This window comes from Leptonychotes weddellii, chromosome 6 (assembly GCF_054177405.1).
Source record: "Leptonychotes weddellii isolate Sample4059 chromosome 6, ASM5417740v2, whole genome shotgun sequence".
Taxonomy (NCBI): Eukaryota; Metazoa; Chordata; class Mammalia; order Carnivora; family Phocidae; genus Leptonychotes; species Leptonychotes weddellii.
The window spans coordinates 89,366,439-89,387,216 of NC_138374.1; the positions used below are offsets into that span (position 1 = coordinate 89,366,439).

At 38.2% G+C, this 20,778-nt stretch overlaps 1 protein-coding gene and 1 long non-coding RNA gene across 5 annotated transcripts in view; both read right to left on the minus strand.

The window, feature by feature from the left end:
* Positions 1-4,693: 4,693 nt before the first annotated feature.
* Positions 4,694-20,778, minus strand: part of VAMP4 (vesicle associated membrane protein 4) — a 50,914-nt gene continuing 34,829 nt past the window's right edge. For 3 of the 4 annotated variants that reach the window (XM_081824612.1, XM_006736390.3, XM_031031302.2), the window contains 6 exons: positions 19,762-19,812; positions 15,369-15,469; positions 14,018-14,097; positions 11,386-11,437; positions 7,578-9,032; positions 4,694-7,345 (listed from right to left, as the gene is read on the minus strand). In XM_081824612.1, the coding sequence (XP_081680738.1) occupies positions 9,004-9,032; positions 11,386-11,437; positions 14,018-14,097; positions 15,369-15,469; positions 19,762-19,812 (313 nt within the window). In that variant the 3' untranslated portion in view covers positions 4,694-7,345; positions 7,578-9,003. The remainder of the gene's footprint in view (positions 7,346-7,577; positions 9,033-11,385; positions 11,438-14,017; positions 14,098-15,368; positions 15,470-19,761; positions 19,813-20,778) is intronic. The other variant, XM_081824613.1, reaches the window with a different exon arrangement.
* Positions 16,449-19,755, minus strand: LOC145722280 (uncharacterized). The gene is made up of 2 exons (XR_014146425.1): positions 16,952-19,755; positions 16,449-16,731 (listed from the first exon to the last, which is right to left on the minus strand). It is a non-coding gene; the product is annotated as an uncharacterized LOC145722280 (long non-coding RNA).

Sequence of the window (20,778 nt, forward strand, 5' to 3'; positions counted from 1 at the left end):
ATATTGGTACCTCCAGCGACGAGATCTGTGTTGTCCTCCTATCAATGGTGATCTAATTCCACAATCCTATCCTTAGAATCTGTTTTCTAGGAGCACTCCTAGCACCAACCATCTTAGTTGGGTTGTTTAGAAACATCTGGACCCAGGGATTGGGGTCCACTTGTTTTGTTGAGGGAGTGCTTTTTAGGAGAAAGCCTCCAAGGGTCTAAGGGATGCAGGATAAAGAAGGGAGAGATGGCCAAGCAAGGATGTGGTCTCAGGGAAAGTCTGGTCTTGGCTGATCTAAGGGTATGTGTGTGTGTGTGTGTGTCTCTGTGTGTGTGTCTGTGTGGCCTCTGAAGCATGTATTACAATATAGAATTGTTCCACCTTGACATATTGGGATCAGTCTTTTGAACCCCAGTATCAGTCAGTCACTGGCTCTAGGATACCCTTAGGGGTGGAACATAACCTCCAGGAAGGTGGCTTCCAGTGGCTGAGTGCAGCTCTCCAGAGAAGGGGGCAACTCTGAGCCATTAACAGCCAACATTCACGGTAGCTGAAGAATGGGATCTGGGCATCAGATGCACTTCCCACCCTGCGTCTAGATGGTGACTCTTATGGACTATATCACTGGGATTCCTTGCCCTTTGCTTTCTAATTGGGTTTAAAAAAAATGGGAGCCCTAGCACCAGATCACATGGAAAAAGAACAAGGTCAGGGTATTTATGCAACAGGCTTCCTCACTGTAAGATCACGCTAGGCTGGCTGAGCCTCCCTTGACCAAAAGCCAATATAGCCTTGTTCATGTGACTTTCTCCTTCCAAGTTTTGGTAACCTCTCCCCTCATCCCTTCAAACCCAGGTGTTGCACTGCCCCTTATAGCTTCTCTAAGCCCAGTCCACACCTTTGTTAAAATAAATCAAGGAGTCTTTAATAAAGGGATTGAGTTGGGCTGTGACCTGTGGAGACTCAAATGAGGTATGTCATCCTGGCAGCAACTGATGGGACCAAGAGTCTAGTTTTTACCGCAAGGACATGAAGAGTCCATCAAAGGGTTTTAAGTAGAAGAGTGGAATAATCGGATTTTTTTTTTAACTCTCAATTTTGATTTGTCTTAGCTATCTGCACCATGTAGGTTTTCCAGTATTTTTTTTTTTTCAAGAAAGAGACAAGAATATTTTATTTCCTGGGCCCTCATGTTTCTAATGGTGTGTGTGTGTGTGTGTGTGTGTGTTTGGTTTTCATGCATCAGTGATAACTGCTATAAAATCCTTGAGTCATAGTTCAATCCTCTCGACTCCATAGATGGTTTTCTAGTGTTCTAGAATTTCTAGAATTTAGTGTTAGAGAATACTGAGTCAAGCCTACTTTTTTGTTCCTTGTAAGTGGCCCATGTTTCTGCCTCGATACTTACAGGATTTTCCTCTTTAATCTTGTGATTTATATATTCTGCTGCAATGTATCTTAATAGGTCCTTTCTTAGATAGAAGACAAAACCTTTGTCCCATTGGACTTTTTCAAAGTTTAAGTTTGCTGGATTGATTGATTGGAATAGGAACACTGTCCCATTCTTAGTGGTTGCTGTTTCCGTCTCCTAGAGCTGCCACCATGGTCTCCATTTACATTTTTGGTCTTTTTCATCTGTGTTCTGTGAGGGCTTCTTGAGTCTCTTCTCCATAGCTCTGATTTTCTTTAGTTAATTCTACTTACTGCTTCAGTAAAGCGCTTAGTATTTGAGTTGCAATTTGTTTCTTGTCAATCCTTGCTTATTGTAACTTGCTCCCCTTCTGGCTGACCTGCCTTCACAACTCCTTTAATTCTTCTTTCACCTCACCTTTTCCCCCTTTCTCACTTTCTGAATTACGGAGATCATATCTTACATCTTCTCATGGGTGCCGAGGTACTCTAAACATTCATTTAGTTCCTGTAGTACATCATTTTCAAAATCACGGTCTTCCTCTGCTTCTTCAGGGTAATTGACTCATCCATTCAACAACTATTTGAGCACTCAGTGTGACGCTTGCCGTCCTAGTGAGTAGTATGAGATACATTGGAGAACAGATGAGACCAAAAACCTCTCTCCTCATGAAGCTTACATTTGGATGGATGGAGAAAGACCATAAACTACAAAGCGTTAGAAGGGTTAATTGTTCTGGAAGAATAGAGGGGGGTTGGATGGTGACTCAAGGAGACTTCTTTGCAAAGTTGGAACGAGCAAGGACTTGGAACCTGGGAACGCTCACACAGCTCTCTGAGGAGGGACGTTTCAGGCAGGGACACAGCAGGCACAAGACCCTGAGGCAGGACCATGCCTAGTGTGTTTGAGGAACAGTGAGGAGGCTGGTGAGGCCGCAGTGCAGTGAACAAGGGAAGGACAGACAAAGAGGTCAGAAAGGAACTTGGGATAAATCATGAGAGAACTTACATGCCACCAAAAAGGTTTTGGCTTTTACTCTAAAGAAGATGGAAAGCCATTGGACAGTTTTGAGCAAAGACGTGGTCTGATTACACTTTGAAAGAATCCTGTCCATGATCTGTTGAGAACAAGCTACGGGGAGGGGGGATGGTAGAAGCATGGAGACCAGTTGGAAAGCGGTTGCAGTATTGCAGGTGAGAGAGGATGATAAGCCAAGGACCAGGTGGTCACAGCAGACACATGAGAACTGGCCAGAGTCTTGCTGTATTTTTTTTAAAGACTTATTTATATTTATTTTAGGGAGAGAGAGAGAGCAAGAGGAGGGGCAGAGGGAAAGAGAAAATCCCTAGCAGGCTCCCTGCTGAGCGCAGAGCCTGACCCAGGTGCCCCTCGTGCTGTATTTTAAGGTCGAACCAGAAGGATTTCCTGACCAATTAGATGTGGGTTGTGAGAGAAATGGAGTATGACTCTATGGCTTTTGGCATAAACAAGTGGAAGGATTCAGCTGTCATCAACTGAGTTGGGGAGGAATGCTTGTGGAGTAGGTCTGGGGGAGCAGATTGGAATTTTGATTCGGACCTGCTAAATCTGAAATGAGTAATCATGAAGATGTCAAGTAGAGTATTAGAGGAGTCTAAATTCAGAAGTCAAATGGGAGACATAAGTTTGGGGCGTCAGCCCATAAATGCCATTTCAAAGTCTAAGATGAGGTAAGATTTCCAGGGGGGATGTGTGTGGAGAGTGGACCCAGAGCAGACTCCTGGAGCAGTGCAAGGTTAAGAGTTGGGGAGAAGAAGAGCAACTAGGGAGGTAGGAAGACATCAAGCCCAGGAAGCGAGGATTAGGAGAAGAGAGCAATCAATCACATCAAAGGCTGCCACAGTGGGACGAGGAGGCCTGAGTGGACTCCTGGATCTCGCAATGCAGAGGTCATGGCGACTCTGACAAGAGTAAATTTGGTGGAGGGTGGGAGCAAAGGCTCAGCTGACCCGTTGAAGGGAATGAGGGAAAAAGAACTACAGACCGCAAACATTGGCAAAGTCTTCCAAAGACCGTTGCAGAGAGATGAGGTGGAAGCTCACAGGGTGAGTTGGAGGACGAGCTGGTTGGGGTTATTAAGAAGGTAGAAACAGGGGCACCTGGGTGGCTCAGTCGTTAAGCGTCTGCCTTCGGCTCAGGTCATGGTCCCAGGGTCCTGGGATCGAGCCCCGCATCGGGCTCCCTGCTCTGTGGGAAGCCTGCTTCTCCCTCTCCCACTCCCCCTGCTTGTGTTCCCTCTTTCGCTATGTCTCTCTCTCTGTCAAATAAATAAATAAAATCTTAAAAAAAAAAAAAAAAGAAGGTAGAAACAATAGCCTATTTGTGTGTGGCTGGGGAGGATCCAAGAGGACATCCTCTTTCCCTTACTACACAGATCCCAAGTGCGTCGTCGAGAGTCCTCAGACGAGGGCCTGACCCATTACTCAATACACATAGGGTAAGTAAGTGCACGGCCCTTGCTTGGCCCTGCTCAGTTGTACATGTGGCGACTAGTGAGCACCCTTCCTATACCTGCAGCTGAAAAGCAGGCTGCTGCTCACCCGCCCTACAGTAGTTTCTAGCATTTAATAGGCATTCGCCAAGTGTGACGAATCTGTGGGATTCGGGAACGGATCTGACCTTCCTGACTGGTTCTCTCACACATTCAATGACTGGATTAAACACTATCGTTTTCAGAATGCAGTTGCCACGGTGCTTCCCACCTCCATTCCTAACTACAGCACTTTACATCTCAGGGTACAGTCTGCCCCCAAAATCCTCCCCCTGCCACACCTTTTTGGAGGATTAGAAAGATGAAATTTAGTGTGTAGGTAGGTGGAGGCAGGTTGAAGACTATAACCACCACTCTGGTTGTTTCTAAAAGTAGCGCCAAGCAGCTGAGGGCTACATCAGGTTTTCTCACTGGAATGTCTAAGTTTAAGAGAATGTGTCCTTCTTCCTCTCTTTCAAGCAGACATGAGAGGTAAAGCCCGAGTATTCCATCACTGTTTTTTCCACAGGTGAGACTCAGTGATTTTACAGAGAATTTCCTCCTTGATTCCATCAATGGGCTGTACATTGGGCATAGCTTTTGGTGATAAGAGTACTTTATCTTTCTCTTATTCGCCGCCCCCCACCGCCCCGCCACCACCGTGTACTCTGTTGGGAAGCTGGGACAGGTTAAATCAGGGTATTAAGCCAGGTGTTACTTTAAGTGAGCTACGCTTTGAAGGGAAGGCAACAAGTAACAGATATTGAATAAGCCAAAGTGCTTAATTTTGTTTTCTATGAAATAATTTATTTTACTGTTTATTATGGAGGGGCTACAAGTACATAGCTGATAGGAACACAAGGTTCTAAACTTTGCAACACCGGTTAAGAATGGTTATGAAGAACGGAGGAGCTAAAGAACAGGGCACACAACATTTACATTTGCTTATCTCCACCATACATCTTAAAACAGCAAAGGCACTTTTCAAAATGGTTAAATAGAAGAGCGTGCAATTTCAACCAACACATACCCAAAGCATAAGTCAAGTGATTGAATTTTCTTATACTTTGACTTTTAACATTTTACTAAAATCTCTGATATGCAATTGACTTTGTAGCCTTGCAAATCAAATCATTATTTAAGACTTCCTCAAATGAGAAGAACCTGATGGAATACTATAAAATCAGAATTTTTCTATACCCAATTATTGTTAAAAGAGCACTACTATCTCCTGGTAAAGTCCAAAGGCCATATTATGTGATCATGTCCTCTCTGTGGTGAGGACTATGGAAGTGGACTCTTGTCTTTGTGGTTTCCTGGGCACACTGATCTAGAAACTGCCAGGTCCACAGCATTGTGCTGGGCGCTGTGGAGACACACAAATATGGTATTACCTGTGCTTTCACAAGCTTACACTTACCCACTCTAATTGCGTCGGTCATGCTTTCAATTCCTACTGACCTGTTCCAGGCAGTTTCTTTCGTTCCCCCTGCCCCCCAAGCAGTTTCTTATAATAAAACACGAGCCAGATTCAGAGTTTGTGTCCCCATCCCTTACTCTATTCGATTTTCAGAAAAAGTCAGAGGAAGACCAAATCAAACTTACAAAGACAGCCCGAGCCCCACATCCATCTGACGTATGGTTCTGTTTGTCTACAACATGGAAAAAGCAGTGGATAGATTGAGAAGCAGGGCATCTTTCAGCTCCTTAGCACTCAGTGCCTGCACAAATATAAGCACTACAATGCATTCTAAAACAAATGTATAAATGCTCTTGGACCGATTCATGCCCTTACTCCACACTCACAGAAAAATAAAATTGACTTCAATCGCATTTCCATTGTGAAAACACAAAATTAGACTAATGAAAGAACAGTTAGCTATCCTTGACTTGGTAATACTCTGACTCAATACAATTAAGGACCTCTTCTAATGGCATCCCTTCTCAACATGAAAAAACAACTTCTTGCACGTTTTCTAGAAATCAGTGTATAGACATACAGGTGTAGATAGAGTAACTGTGGGTGACAAAGCTGATGGGAGCAAGCATGTTGAAGACCGTACTGACGAGAAATTTCAATTTCTTTTTATTCTTGCTACACAGAATTGAACGATGTCAAATTTTGCTGTAGAAATGCTCAAGTCATCTTCTAGCGCAGAGCGATTGTATGGTCAGTGATCTGCAGGAGCACAAACACCATGTATTTCTCTATCTGACGTGTACTAATTATCCCTCCTCCATTTAGATAATGTTCCATTTTCAGTATTGAGCTTTCTTTGAATCAAAAAAACCCCCAAGTTCATAAAGTCGGAATGCAATTTTCAGTGAGCTTTGTCAGGATGGAGAAGCCAAAAGAACACTCAACTGGTGACGCTGGGTTATCATCAGAAGGAGTCAGTCAGTGATATAATCACAAAATTGCTACAGGGCAACAGGCTTCAGTAATTAAACATAAATCGTAAGGGTATGTTTCAGGCATTATAAAAATAGTGACCTCATTTCACTGGGTACCAACTAGTATTTACAAAGCTACTTGAATTTTTCTGTTGATCTTCATTGCTGTTAAATAATGATAGTTTTGATAGTGGTAAAACTTCATTTTTCAAGTGTAGGATGATCTGAGCTGAATGAGAAAAAGAATGATTAAGGGAAGGAAGGAAGGAAGGAAGGTAGGCCTGACATCAATTTGAACAACGTATTTTTCTTTTGTTTTTGATTGTAAGAAGGCTGGTGTCTCTAAAGATTACCATAGTAAAGTCATTAACATGCCAGCCATTTTAAGGGTCTCAGGATTAATGAAGACCAAGAAAGAAAAAAGGATAAACTGTGAATCAAGCCACCACCAGAACAGAGACATGCCAGCCACCAGTATTTCTGGCAGCCACATATATTTAAATACAAAGAGAATGACATATATATGACATTGTCATATAAATACTTCATTTTTTATGGTTAAAATTAAAAAATAATTTTATAATTTTATTTTTATATTTAAGAGTGGACTACTTTATTAAAAGAAACACTGGAAATGTGGATTCTTTTTGAGAAATAATCTTCATCTTCACTGCAATCATGGAGAAATCAGATTTCTCCCCCAACCAATAGAAAATTAACCACTGATGAATCTAGTGCCAATCCCAAATAAAAGACATACATATGTATGTTAGGACTGATTCTGCCCATCCCGTTAAAACATTTCCATTCCTGAACTGTATTAGCTACTCAGATTCTAAAAATGCTCATTTTCCTGGGCATCCTATTTTGTCAAAGGATTTAGTATTTATTATGTTATTTACATTAATTGACATTTACGAAGAGTAGAGAGACCAGTGACAATACCCCACAGTATGTAAGACCTTTATCTTTTTTGAAATGTTATCAGACTATAAAATTTAGCGTAACTTGCAGGTGTCTTGAGTTATCTCCTAATGTGCTTTCTCCCTTCATATTTCTTTCCATTTATTTTTTTATTTATTTATTTTTATTTATTTATTTAAGATTTTATTTATTTATTTGAGAGAGAGAATGAGAGAGAGAGCACACGAGAGGGGGGAGGGTCAGAGGGAGAAGCAGACTCCCCGCTGAGCAGGGAGCCCGACGAGGGACTCGATCCCGGGACTCCAGGATCATGACCTGAGCCGAAGGCAGTCGCTTAACCAACTGAGCCACCCAGGCGCCCTATTTCTTTCCATTTAAACAGAACATTTTTGCCTCTTAGTACCAATCCTGTAGAATTAAAAACAAAACAAAACAGATTCTATGTTTCATACATTCTGAATTAAAATGACCAAAGAAATAAAACCTATACAGGATCATTTTTCTTTCCTATCTAAATACTGGTTCTTCTATTAACCATATTTCAAATTTAGTTTTATATGTATATACAGTCAACATATCCATGTGCACAAGTTTCTGCAGAACCTCCCATTTTATTATAAAGCTTCCTCCTCGAACACATTTGAGGACTATGTCTTTTCACTTTGACTTGTTTAGACAACACAAGGAGGTTGGCACATTTTAACGTTAACAATACATTTTATTACTGTAAAAACAGACTTAGATTAATGGTGACTCTAGCTATTTGGTTACTGACTGATGCAGGACTATCTCCTGACTTTCTATACTCATCACTGTTGGCTAAGTTGACACTTGATTGTACAACATGCATCTCTCGGGGGATAATCAGGGAATGCAAAAGTAGCAAATGCTAAGCAGATGATTTTGCTACTTTGAGCACTCCTGGCAGAGGGACTAGTTGGAAGTTAAAGAGGGAAGCTATCAATGAAATCAGAGAATAAGTTACTTGTGGATTTCATTTACTCACATTAGGTCTGGCCCCTCCTTATTGGAGGCTAACTGGAAACAGAATGGACCATGCTGTTCATTTTCAAACACTTCAATGATGTTCTCCAATAATTTTATTATCTCCAGTTTTATGGTACCATACTATGCCTTTTGTATTGTTTAAATTTTCCATTGACATAATCTATATGCCAAAAAATTACTACACATTCCCTTTTACAGTCAAAAATAGGTTTACTGGAATGTTTTAGTTATAGCTGAAGGCAGCAAAATTTACAACATTTAGCTTTTGTATCACCCATAAACATGTGGAAATTGCTTGCAAAGCAATTGTAATGTGAGAAGAATCTTGCAAATATTGATGGAATGGCTATGCATGTTTTTAGCATAATGTTTTGGTACTCTACATAGGCTTCTGGACTCCCAGTTTGACCCCCATGTCGATGCAATAATGCAAGTCCTTATAATAACAGTATGAAATATTGTGATCACTGTTTAATTACATGTACAAACAATGAACTGGCAAGTATCTAGTTTCAAATTAGATCCTTGGAATATGGCAAAATAGAGGCTGGTTATCTTTGCCTTAAACATAATTTTTAAAAACACATTTTGTTAGAAGGGAAGAAGATAACTGGACATTCTCAATGCTCCAATTTGAAGTGATATTTGCCTCTTAGTTTCTTGAAAAAGAAGTTTTGAAAGTTATATACATAAGTTTCATTTAAATTATGCAGCAATCTTTTATTATTGTTGTCCCAGATTTTGTGTAATGAAGATCTCTGTCACCAAATCAAGCACGGTATTTCAAGACTGTAAGAACTGCAAGAGAAAAATGAAAAATGGAACGTATCAAAATCAGATTCAGATGGTATGTTAAAAACAATATTCCTAGGGCGCCTGGGTGGCTCAGTTGGTTAAGGGACTGCCTTCGGCTCAGGTCATGATCCTGGAGTTCCAGGATCGAGTCCCGCATCGGGCTACCTGCTCAGCAGGGAGTCTGCTTCTCCCTCTCCCGCTCGCCCCTCTTGTGCTCTTTCTCTCTCTCACTCTGTCTCTCAAATAAATAAATAAAATCTTAAAAAAAAAAAAAGAATTAAAAAAACAAAACAAAACAATATTCCTAAATGTAGCTGTCTACTTTTGGAAATAGGTAATGAGGAACGAACTTTTTATTTTTTTAAGATTTATTTATTTATTTATTTTAAGAGAGAGAATGTGTGCACGTGGGGCGGGCGGGGAGGGGAAGAGGGAGAGAGAACCTCATGCAGACTCCCCGCTGAGCACTGAGCACAGAGCCCAGTGCAGGACTCAATCTCACAACTCTGAGATCATGACCTGAGCTGAAATCAAGAGTCAGATGCTTAACCAACTGAGCCACCCAGGAGACCCAGGAAGGAACTTTTATCTGAGATGAAAGATAACAAATGGGAGTGGACAAGCAAAAACATCATAAAACAAACTAAATGTCTAATATTGGCATTTTTTCTTTAGAGATTTTATTTTTAAGTGATTTCCACACCCAACATGGGGCTCGAACTTGCAACCCTGAGACCAAGAGTCGTATGCTCTACTGACTGAGCCAGCCAGGTGCCACTAAATTAGCATTTTGATCAAATAGATTATGATATTACCATAGCATACAGCTGCTACAATATTTTTTTAAATGTTGCACATATTTTCCCAGGTTATTAAACATATTTATTAGAAAGTATATATGTTAGTTTTTGAAAAACATGCTTAATATCTTAATAGGAAAAAACTTGAAGTATATATGATAGTTATATTAACAGTGGCTATCTCTGTATAGTAGGATTACAGCTGAATTTTATTTTCTTCTTTATGCTTTATTCCACATTTTCCAAATTATCCACCATAAATATATGGTTGAATCTTGGTATCTACAGTAGTTATGTTCTATAAAGTCACTACAAACACTGAATTAGTGAATAATAAACCCTTGTTCCTAGAGAAAATACAGGGCTAAATTCCTGCAAGCCTCTGGCTACATTTTTGTCAACGAATCAATATATAACCTTGTGTTTCTGTTCAAAGATAACCTTTCCATATATGCTGTTGATTCACGAACACTGAACTCCTGGCCAACAGCACTGTAATTTACGCCTAAATGAAGCTTATCTAACACAGGTGTTTTCCAGAAGGCCTGTCACTGCCTTCTTGAGCTTAGCAACGCTAGCCAGCACGTCAGCATGATGCTTGGGGGCCACTTTAAACAGTAAAATCACGAACAAAATGCACAAAAATGTGAGAAACGTGGCACCAAACAGACTTAGAAAGACACTTGTTTACTTTATGAGAGCTGAAGCTAGAAAGGCAGAGCATGGCCTCGTTAGACGTCAGCTGGGAACGTGCACATTGGGAGACTCAAGATTTTTCACCACTCCGGACACAGCTGCCAATGAGCGGTGAAGCACCTCCAGGACTGATTTCTGGTTTACACATCAGTGTTTTAGGTGAAGTCATAAACACAGAATCCACGAATGAGGATTAACACTATTTCTTTGTAACAACCTTTTTCTGAGGGTATCACCATGGAGTTTTTCAAATGGTTATTTTGAGACACTTTACAAATCTTCATAAAATCCCTACAAACACAGGTAAAGAGGCCTTGGAGAGGAGGAAGAAGTAAAAATGATCTGACTTTAATTAGAACATTATGGAAAAAAAGAAAGGACAAGAGTTAAGCTTTAATGATTGAAATAAAGTTCAAATCCCAAACCAAAACAACAAAACAAAAAACCATCATCTGGAGAAAATTTATCTGGGCTTGTCCTCCAAACACAGTATTATGAAATACAAGCTTCCATACCTGAAGTTAACAGAAGATGGGCCTGGAACAAATAGCTTAGCCCTATATTTGCCGGTGGGGGTGGGGAGTAGGCAGGACTCTCTGAGAATCTGATAAAAGATACAGACTCTCTCCCAATAAAAATGTGCACATGCATATTCACATACAATTTTTCATACAATTTAAGAACATTTTCAGAGATCCACAGACCCTAGTGGGTTAAGAGGTCCTGACCTGGGTCAGAAGTCATTACTCAAACCTGACATTATTCATACTAGGTCGACTGAAAATAAGTTAAAAGAGAAATTAGAATCAACTCTAAAACAAATGATAGCCCCCAAAATTACTAATCCAGTAAATACTTACTGATAATCACTAGCAAAAGGATAACAGCAACCAAAGCCATGATGGCTTTTATCTACAACACACAAAAGGCATAAGATAGGTATTAATGTTTGACTTGTTAATAAAGCCAAGATTATCTGTTGTGATACTTATTACATCATACTAACTCATCAATGAATAGGCTCATCCCTTGAAAGCCTGTCCAATTTTTTATCATGTGCACTTGCTGGCTATTTGCATCTTTTTATAAATAATCAGAGTTCCCAAATTTAGGGGTTTTTGCCTGGATTTTATTGTTCAAGGCTGCACTGCACAGCAAACAGTAAGAATCAAAGCCCTCACTGGCCTGAACATTGTGTCTATGATTTCTCATGCTGATTTCTAATACGAGACCAAGAAAAGTATGACATTTTAGCAACTTTGTTCACAAGTGTTAGGATATGATGAATAACACAGGTATCTAACACAATTCATTCTCTCCACATAAGGCAGCGTTTTTTATAGCACTTACTCTCAAAGTATATGAGAATTCTGTTAGTTTTTGTTCCTTACTCTCTTCTTGGCATTTCTGTCTCCATTTTGAGGAATATAATTTAGATTCTTCGTGAATAACCTCATTTAATAAATAACTTGCCTAAGAGCACTCTTTGCCAATTTCACAGTTGAGAAGAGAAACCTTAAGATTAGTCCTTAGCTGCTTAGTATTTTCAGCTCACATCTCTCTCTATAAAATTGTCACATTCCTCATTTAATCCTAAAAGACATAAACTATAAATTGGTTTGATTTTCCTGATGAATTCAAATGCAAGTCTATTTTCATCAAAGATTTTCACAGATAATTGATTAAAGATGGTTCATTAATAAAAAAAGACACCTATCTACTATAAACACTTGAGTATTAGAAATAGCAACCAGAAGTAGCTTTAATGTTTCTAAACTAAAGCTACTGGTAACATTTTTAGTGGCATTTATGACAAGAACAAAGTGACCAAGAGAATACAAGGAAGCTTTGCAATTTGGACACCAGGTGCCTATTAAAATTTTTAATTATGATAACAAAACAATGTTGAAATTCTCCCTCCTCACCTACTGGATAATTTTGTTCATTTACTTAAAGTCAGGTTTATTGAAATATACTTTAACTAGAATAAAATTCATCCTTTTAAAGTTCATCTTGGTGGGTTTTGACAAATGTATAGCTGTCAACCACCACCATCAGTCAAACATAAGGCATGTCCATCACTCCAAAAAGTTCCCTCATGCCCTATTATAGTCAGTATCCACCTCCCTACCCTTAGCCATTGGCAACCTCTGTTTTCTTTCCCTGTATCTCTTTCCTTAGCCTTTCCTAACTCATCACAGTCAAACTAGAAAGTGGCAGTGATATAGGGACTATTTAGAAATATAATTCAAATATAATTTAAAAATATAATTCAATTTTTCTCCTTAAAAACTCAGTTAAAAAAAATAAAGCATACTGTTCCTCTGATCTGAAATCCAGAAAATGCAAAACAACTATCTTTAGAAATGGCTAAAAAAAGCTAGGCAAAATGCACATTATGGTCATCTTTTTGTGGTACATGAATGGGTCATGTGTACGTATGGGGAAAGGAAGTGAGTGGCTCATAACCCTTTGTTCTTCCAAACCAGGCTATAGAGAATTTCTATAAGAACGGAAAACTTAAAAAAAATGGGAAATTTATTCTTTAAAGAATGAAAATTTAAGCAAAAATTAAAATTCTAGACAAGGGGAACAATGAAACATGTTTCTTTCCTCAGTTCTGTATCTGAAAGTAAGATGATTCAACAGGTCAACAGATAAAAACAAGTAAAACCACGGCAACTCTTGGAAGAAATCCTTAGCATAAGGCAATGTCAAGTTTAGAAAGTTATCACTAAACCTGAAAATGAGAGATTAAAAACAATGAATTTATGTCTAAGATTTTCAACAAAGTCAAAACTGATACATGGAATTGGGAAGAAAAAGAAATTGCTTGTGTGACATGAAATTCACTATAAAATCTTAAACATTTTCTGTTTAATGCTTAGTAGCCATATTTAAGAGGCAAATTCATTTTTATAAAATGTTTTGCAAAAATATATTAGTGTATATTTTGATTCTCATGTTTTTCCTTGTTAAACATTTCTCTGGAATAATAAAGGATAGTGAGTTTTTTTTAAGCCTCATTTTTCATAATGGATTCTGACACACAAACTGCTTTTATTTTTTCCCTTCCAACAGAAAATTATATTTTTCTCTAGCTTCCACTCCATCTTTTTAATATCTCTATGTAATGTTATAAGATGCTCCAAAAAGGTACTAATAATAAATTACATGAAAAATTTATATTTCTTACAAGGTAGTAAGTGTACAAGTAGCTAAATTACTAATAAAATGTGGGATACTTTCTATGAAGAAATCCATGAAAACATCCTTTTAGGAATTGCTTGATTCCTTTAGTTATTCCTGTCCCCAAAGCTATTAATTAATTCAACAAATATTTGCTGAGTCCCAGCATGTCCCAAGTTCAGAAGCTATAATAAACAAGGCAGTGGTAGTCCCTGTCCTCACAGGGCTTCAGATCTAGAAGCCCTTTATTCTTTGAAGACCACCTGAGATGCTGGGCAACTTATCCAGTGTCTTCTGACTTACTTTGCATCCACGCCACCACATTTGCCTTCGAAGTTGTTTGGATCTGTTGCTAAAAGCAGTTGCATTATCCGATAAGCTTTCTATATCACATAGAGGATGGAGAGAAGGATTAAACGACATAACAGGATTCTTTTATCTAGTCACACAAAGACAAGAAAATATTAATTTCTACTTCTGCAAATGTATTCCCTTTTAAGCCTGAAAACAACATCCTCCCTTTCCTCCACCCACAAACTCTGGCAATCTGTATGGGGGGGGGGGGGCGCGCAAAAAATGGCTGTAGGTCATTATTCCCAGGGCCTCAATGCTTTCACGTAAACTTATGAATCCTGGTAAGAAAATACTCTTTAAAAATTCAAATACTTGACACACCTATGGAAAAAAAATTTACACGTGGAAAATGTAGATTCTTAGAAGATACAAAAAGTGACTGATTTTGAAGTAAAACAATGAATTTTATTTATTTATTTATTTTTGCTGGGACAATATCAGTTTTATTGAGGATGTGGAACAGCAGGAACTCTCATACATAGCTAGTAAGGATATAAATCAGCAGATTTAATCACTTTGAAGAATAATTTGACAGTATCTAATAAAGCTGAAAATATCTGTCCCCTACTAAATAGCAATTTATTCCTAGTTACATACCCTAGAAAAAACTTTCACACATGCGCACAAGGAGACATGTACAAGCATGCCCACTATAAACCTGTTTAATAGTGAAAAAAATCTGAAACAACTCAAACATTAACAGGACAATGGATAAATAAACCGTGAAACAGTCTGAAATAAAACAATGAATTTTAAAAGTGGTTAAGTAAGTTCTGTGGTTCGATAAGTCTTTCAAGGATGAGTGAGGTATTTAGCCATTCATCATTGAAACAGTATTTGAGAAGCTAACATGTGCCAGCAACTGTTACAAGTACAGAGACTAACATCTGTCAATAAAGAAATGTTACTGTTATCAGAGAAAGCCTAAGATAAAAATATCAAATGAAGTTTGACATAAGTGTTGAAAAGTGATTAGACTTTTCCTTCTTGAGATCATGAGAAAAGAAATACAGTGCACATGAACATAATAAGGCAAAAACAATTTTATTCTAACTGTTCAACAATAAATTTAAAATTTTTCCATTTTCAACCCGATAATTAATGCAATTAGAGGATTCAAATAAAGGGAGCTAAAGTTAAAATACTAAAATCACAAACTTAAGGACCTAAGCTAATATTTTCCTAAGCTAAGATTCCTAAGAGAAATGGGAGGAGAAATAAACTATCAAAACACAAATAGTAAAAAAAAAAACAAAAAAACCCCACAAATAGTATCGAGAAATATATGAAGTATCTGTACCTGATTTGTCCTGTAGTTCATCTAGTCTCTCCCCTCTTTCAATTACCTTTGTAATATTTTCTTGCATGACATCAATAACTTCATCCACCTGATTCTGAACACTAGTTTAAAAGAAAGATTTAAAAATTATTTTTTCCTTTGAACATTTTATAATTTTTGAAACTTTCATTAGAAAACTTCCATGATAGAAAATAGCAAATTTTCAGACAAGTATTCAACTATAAAATGTTTAAGTTAAGGCTGTGTAGCACAGCCCTTCCATTTGTGGGCTTGAGCACTCAGAAAATTAAAGATACTATAAGTAAAAGTCATATTTAACTTAAAGATAGTTTATTTAGCCCTGTTCCTGCAAATCTCTGTCAGAATGTTCAGTAACTGCAGATTTTAGTCAAATAGCTTGACTCTAAATAATCAGTTTCATTTTCTTTTCCACAGGCTACTGAGGCATGTCATAGACACAGCTATAACCTACTTTTGTTGTAGTTTATACACTAAGGCTAACAAAGGAGTTTGCCTGGGTGTGTGATTAGCTTATGAAAATACTGAGTTTCCAAAATGGAAATGTACGCTGATGCTCCTTGGGTGTTAACTGTTCACTGCTCATCAGTTTTCTCTTAAACAAACAGGTTTAAGACATGGGCACAGCTGGGAAGGTTCTGAAGCACCCAAGAGGGAGCAGAAAGGAAACATTTGTTGCTGTTTTTCAAAATGAACATATAATTTCCTCCTTTATGTTAGGTGATGAGGGCCTTTTTTTAATAAAATTTCAGACTGTTTAATAAAGACTTAATCTTCATTGGTTCATTCATCTAATTAGTTCTTAGCTGTCTGCTCTCACTCAGGAGTTACCGAGTACACAAACACAGAAATGTTTAATAATTTAAAGTGTTTAGTTTTCCTCTGTTCTGTTAGACAAAAATTACGTTAAATTACTTCATAAAATGGTCATTCCAATGAAATATTTCAAAGGAGAAATAAAGTGAACTCATGGTTCTTACAACTCAAAAAATGTTTAAAATGCACTGGATTACTAGCAAGTAATTCTTTATTCTTTAAAGAATATATTTTTTTGCCTCTAAGTAGAGGCAAGAAAAGGGTAGAAGCAGGAAAAGGGTAGAGAGATTTGTAATTTGAGCAACTGAGTGTCAGGACATAATGCTATTAACTAAAATAGAAAATTAAGAACTCAAAGGAAAAACAAGTTTGTAAAGGAGGGTGTGGAGATTTGTATCATTTCCGGTTGAAGGAGAGTCATATGGTAGAAGAAAGGACACAAGAGAGCACATATCCAGGAAAAGATAAAGATATACAGAAAGGAAAAGCTGTATTTCAATGTTGATTTAAATCATCCTTAGGGGGGCACCTGGGTGGCTCAGTCGTTAAGCGTCTGCCTTCGGCTCAGGTCATGATCCCAGGGTCCTGGGATCGAGCCCCGCGTCAGGCTCCCTGTTCGGCGGGAAGCCTGCTTCTCCCTCTCCCACTCCCCCCGCTTGTGTTCCCTCTCTCACTGTGTCTCTCTCTGTCAAATAAATAAATAAAATCTTTAAAAAAAAAAAATAAATAAATCATCCTTAGGGCCTGACAGCACCTGTATTCCTGAAATGTCTCTATTCCAATTATCAACAGGAGACCGCATGGTATAGTAGTGTCTGTTGCAAGCCTCCTTGAGCCTCCTATTTTCTCACCTTTAAAATGGAAATATTCATCTCTCACTTGTGAGAATTAGATGTAACTGTTTTTTAAACACTTAGCACAATGCTTAACACTTAGCATGTGCTTAATGTCAGTGCCCTTCTTTTAAGAAAAAAAAAAATCCTGCTCTGCAACAAATACTCCAAAGAAAATATTTATTTTCATAGTTAACACCCCATCTTGTGGCTTTTTAAGGTAGTGTTGACAAAAGAAGGTTTAAAGTTATGCTGTATTTTTGCAACCACATCTCTCTCTCTCTCTCTCTCTCTCTCTTGCATCATGGAACATTCCTTGGGGTCCTTTTTATAAAGTTAAACTGATTGGACCAAGACTATAGTTAGGAAATTACCTACCCCTAACAGAGAATGCCTGTAATTCACTAGAGTTGCATTTATAAAGCTGTTATTTAACTTAAAAGCAAAGAAAACATTCCAAAGAGAATCCTACATTTTACATAGGCATGTGGATATTTTAAATCTTTCACCAAAAAAAATCTTCCATAAAAAGTGATGTTGAGTATTTTTTGTGGGAATAATCTGGTGTCAACATGCCAGTCAAATTCAAACAAAGCAACAATGTTGCTGATCCATGAGGTTAAGAAATACCCTGTATTAAAATGTTACAAACTAAGTAGTGATAGCACAGCTTAAAGAAACTCACCAGTGCCAGCAATTTTGGTTACTCAACTAATGCAAGGTATTTGTCCATGGGCAAGTTGTGTGGTAGGTTGTGCTCCACCATCTTGGGCCATTTTGGGCACACACACGGAGTCATGCTCTGGTTAAATACGCATTTATGAGTTTGTGCCCACAAGGTTGAATATGTATGTTTTGATGACTGATCACCTTCTAAGTCTGGCAAGCCTTTAGCTCTAGAGTAAGAACCATTATACTTACTCAATAATCCCTTACTGTTCTAAAATTCTGTGATTACCAAAGATATTGTACTAATTAAATATGTACATAAACATATTCATGTGTGCATGTGCTTGGCACTTGCTAACATAGATACTTTGTTTGCAATGCCCATTCTGTACAACCAGCAGTGGCTTGGGTTCATCTGGAAAATCATATTCAGAAGACTCAATAAGCCGTACTCAGTACTAGGCTCACTCTGCAGAAGGATATCAGGCAGGAAACAAGGCATACTGACAGGACAAAAAACAAGCATGTCATCAGTGGAGTCCTCTTTACCAGATGGTTTAGGTACAAGAACTATGTGGGTAGAGAAATAGCTCTGCCATGGTATCCTGATGACCCTGCATGCTTTTTAATCCTCCCAGAACAAAAGATGAATGGCTTGTGAGGCCATCTCCCACTCATTTCCCTGAAGACTGTCACAAGACAATTTCTTACAACTTCCCAGGTTCTGATGATGTTTGGAGGCTTTCTGCAGGCCGTATCTGAAGACTATAAAACCACCGAGCTACAGTGCAGAATTGGCTCCTTTTTAACAGGGTATCCTACAACTCCTATTGTAGCCGTGCAGCCCCTTTTGTTTTGGAGTCATCATTTTTGGTGTGTAGAACAAGAACCCAGAGAGATTGGCTACTCTTCCTTTTACGGTCTATGTACATAATAAACTGCCTGAATCTAAGTAGCTCCTTGTATCTTTACTGGCCATATCAGAGCCTTGGAACAGCAGGGACTCTCTTCTGCTGGCCTTGAAGGAGCAGGTACCATGAGTTCTACATGTGCAAGGAAAATAATTCTGGCAACAACTACCTGAGCTTCATCAGGAGCTTCAAGTGAGATCCCAGCCCAGACAACACCTTGATTTCTGGCTTGTGAGACCCCGTGCAGAGGGCCCACCTAAGCAGTGACCAAACTCCTGGACCCATGGAAAATGTGAGATGATAATGTATATGAGATGATAATGACTATCCCTCCTTAGATCCTGAATCCAGGTTATTTAGTTATCGTCCACAGTTAGTCTTCAAAACTCGGTCAGTTTCCAGGGCTATTTCACTGCTCCTCCCATTCCTTCTCCCTTATTGTCGGGACTCAGATCCTTCTAACATTGGATACATTTACTACAGCATTACCCATCAACCTACCACCACCAACATATACAGAAAAAGCTTTAAACTGAAAATTACTTAGCTATAAATCTTAGATCAATATAGGAATTAGGATAAGTTACAGATATGAAAAAATTCTGGAGGAATATAAAAAAATTGTACTTCAAAAAACTAAATCTATTATATTACTCCTATTAATTCTGAAAATGGGAATCAAGCAATAGATTTAAAACCAAAATGGACTTTGAGATTATGCTAAATAAATGGATTTGACATAAAGTAATCAAGTTAAGAGAAACCAACACAGGAATTGGATTTCCTTAGCCATTATTCAGAGGTAGCTTTGTGAAAATAAAAAGAATTATTTGGTTTTTTACAATCCAGTAGTTATAGTTAGTCTACATCAAGGCTCAGCAAATTTTTTCTGTAAAGGGCCAGATAGATAATAGATATTTCAGATTTTTGGGCCGTAAGGTCTCTGTCACAACTACTCAAATCTGCCATTGTAGTCTGAAAGCAGCCATAGATAAGAAAACAAATAGGCATGGCTGTGTTCCAATAAAACTTTATTCAGAAAAATAAGCAGCAACCAGATTTGGCTCATAGGCTGCAGACTGCCAACCCTGGGTCCACACAGAAATATGATAATCACTTAAGCAAATGAGTATCTCAGGAACTTACTGCTTAATTTTATCATTTCTAGGTCCAAATCTTGGTCCAGATGGTCCCCTTCTGAAAACAAAATACCAAGTACATATTCATAATGAGAGCATTAAAAAAAAAAATAGAAAAGACACACAATCAAGCGCAACTCTAAACATGGATTAGTCATTTATTATAAAAAAACACATTTTACTGGTATTGCTGGAACTGAATGATATTTAATCACATCTGTACTTTACTGGTACTTGGTGCTGGCCACAACTAACCTAATTCTTCTGAATGTTAAAATTTTCAGAGAAAATAGGGTTTATATAACCCTTTGTTTATACACAGGTTGTTCTAATCACTAACCTCTGAAACACCATAACAACTCAAGTGCCAGTGACTAGGAAGAGCTTTATGAGAAATTATAGAACACTAAAAGTAAATTCACCTTCGAATTAGGTTATCACAAAATGCTGATTATCAGGAATGGATATAGAGAAAAAACTATTCAAAACACTAGTATTTTTTTCGTTACTCATCTTAAACTTATCAACAAAGCTAAAGGGAAATCCAAGAGTCTACGAAAATACCAACATTTCTCAAATTATTTATTAGTTAAGTGTTATATCATTTCAACCATTTTAATATTCTGGAAATAAAAACTTTTGGATGTTTTGAGTAATTATCATTCTTCTGAGAGAATAAGGCATAAACCACAAAAATTTTAAAAAGTAGGATTGGGTGCCTGGCTCAGTCAGTAGGGCATGCAACTCCTGATCTCATCAGGGTGGTGAGTTTGAGCCCCATGTTGGGTGTAGAGCTTACTTTAAAAAAAAAAAAAATTAGGGGCACCTGAGTGGCTCAGTAGTTAAGTGTCTGCCTTCGGCTCAGGTCATGATCCCAAGGTCCTGGGATCAAGCCCCGCATCGGGCTCCCTGCTCCGCGGGAAGCCTGCTTCTCCGTCTCCCACTCCCCCTGCTTGTGTTCCCTCTCTCGCTGTGTCTCTCTCTGTCAAATAAATAAAAATCTTTAAAAAATAAAAAACAAAAA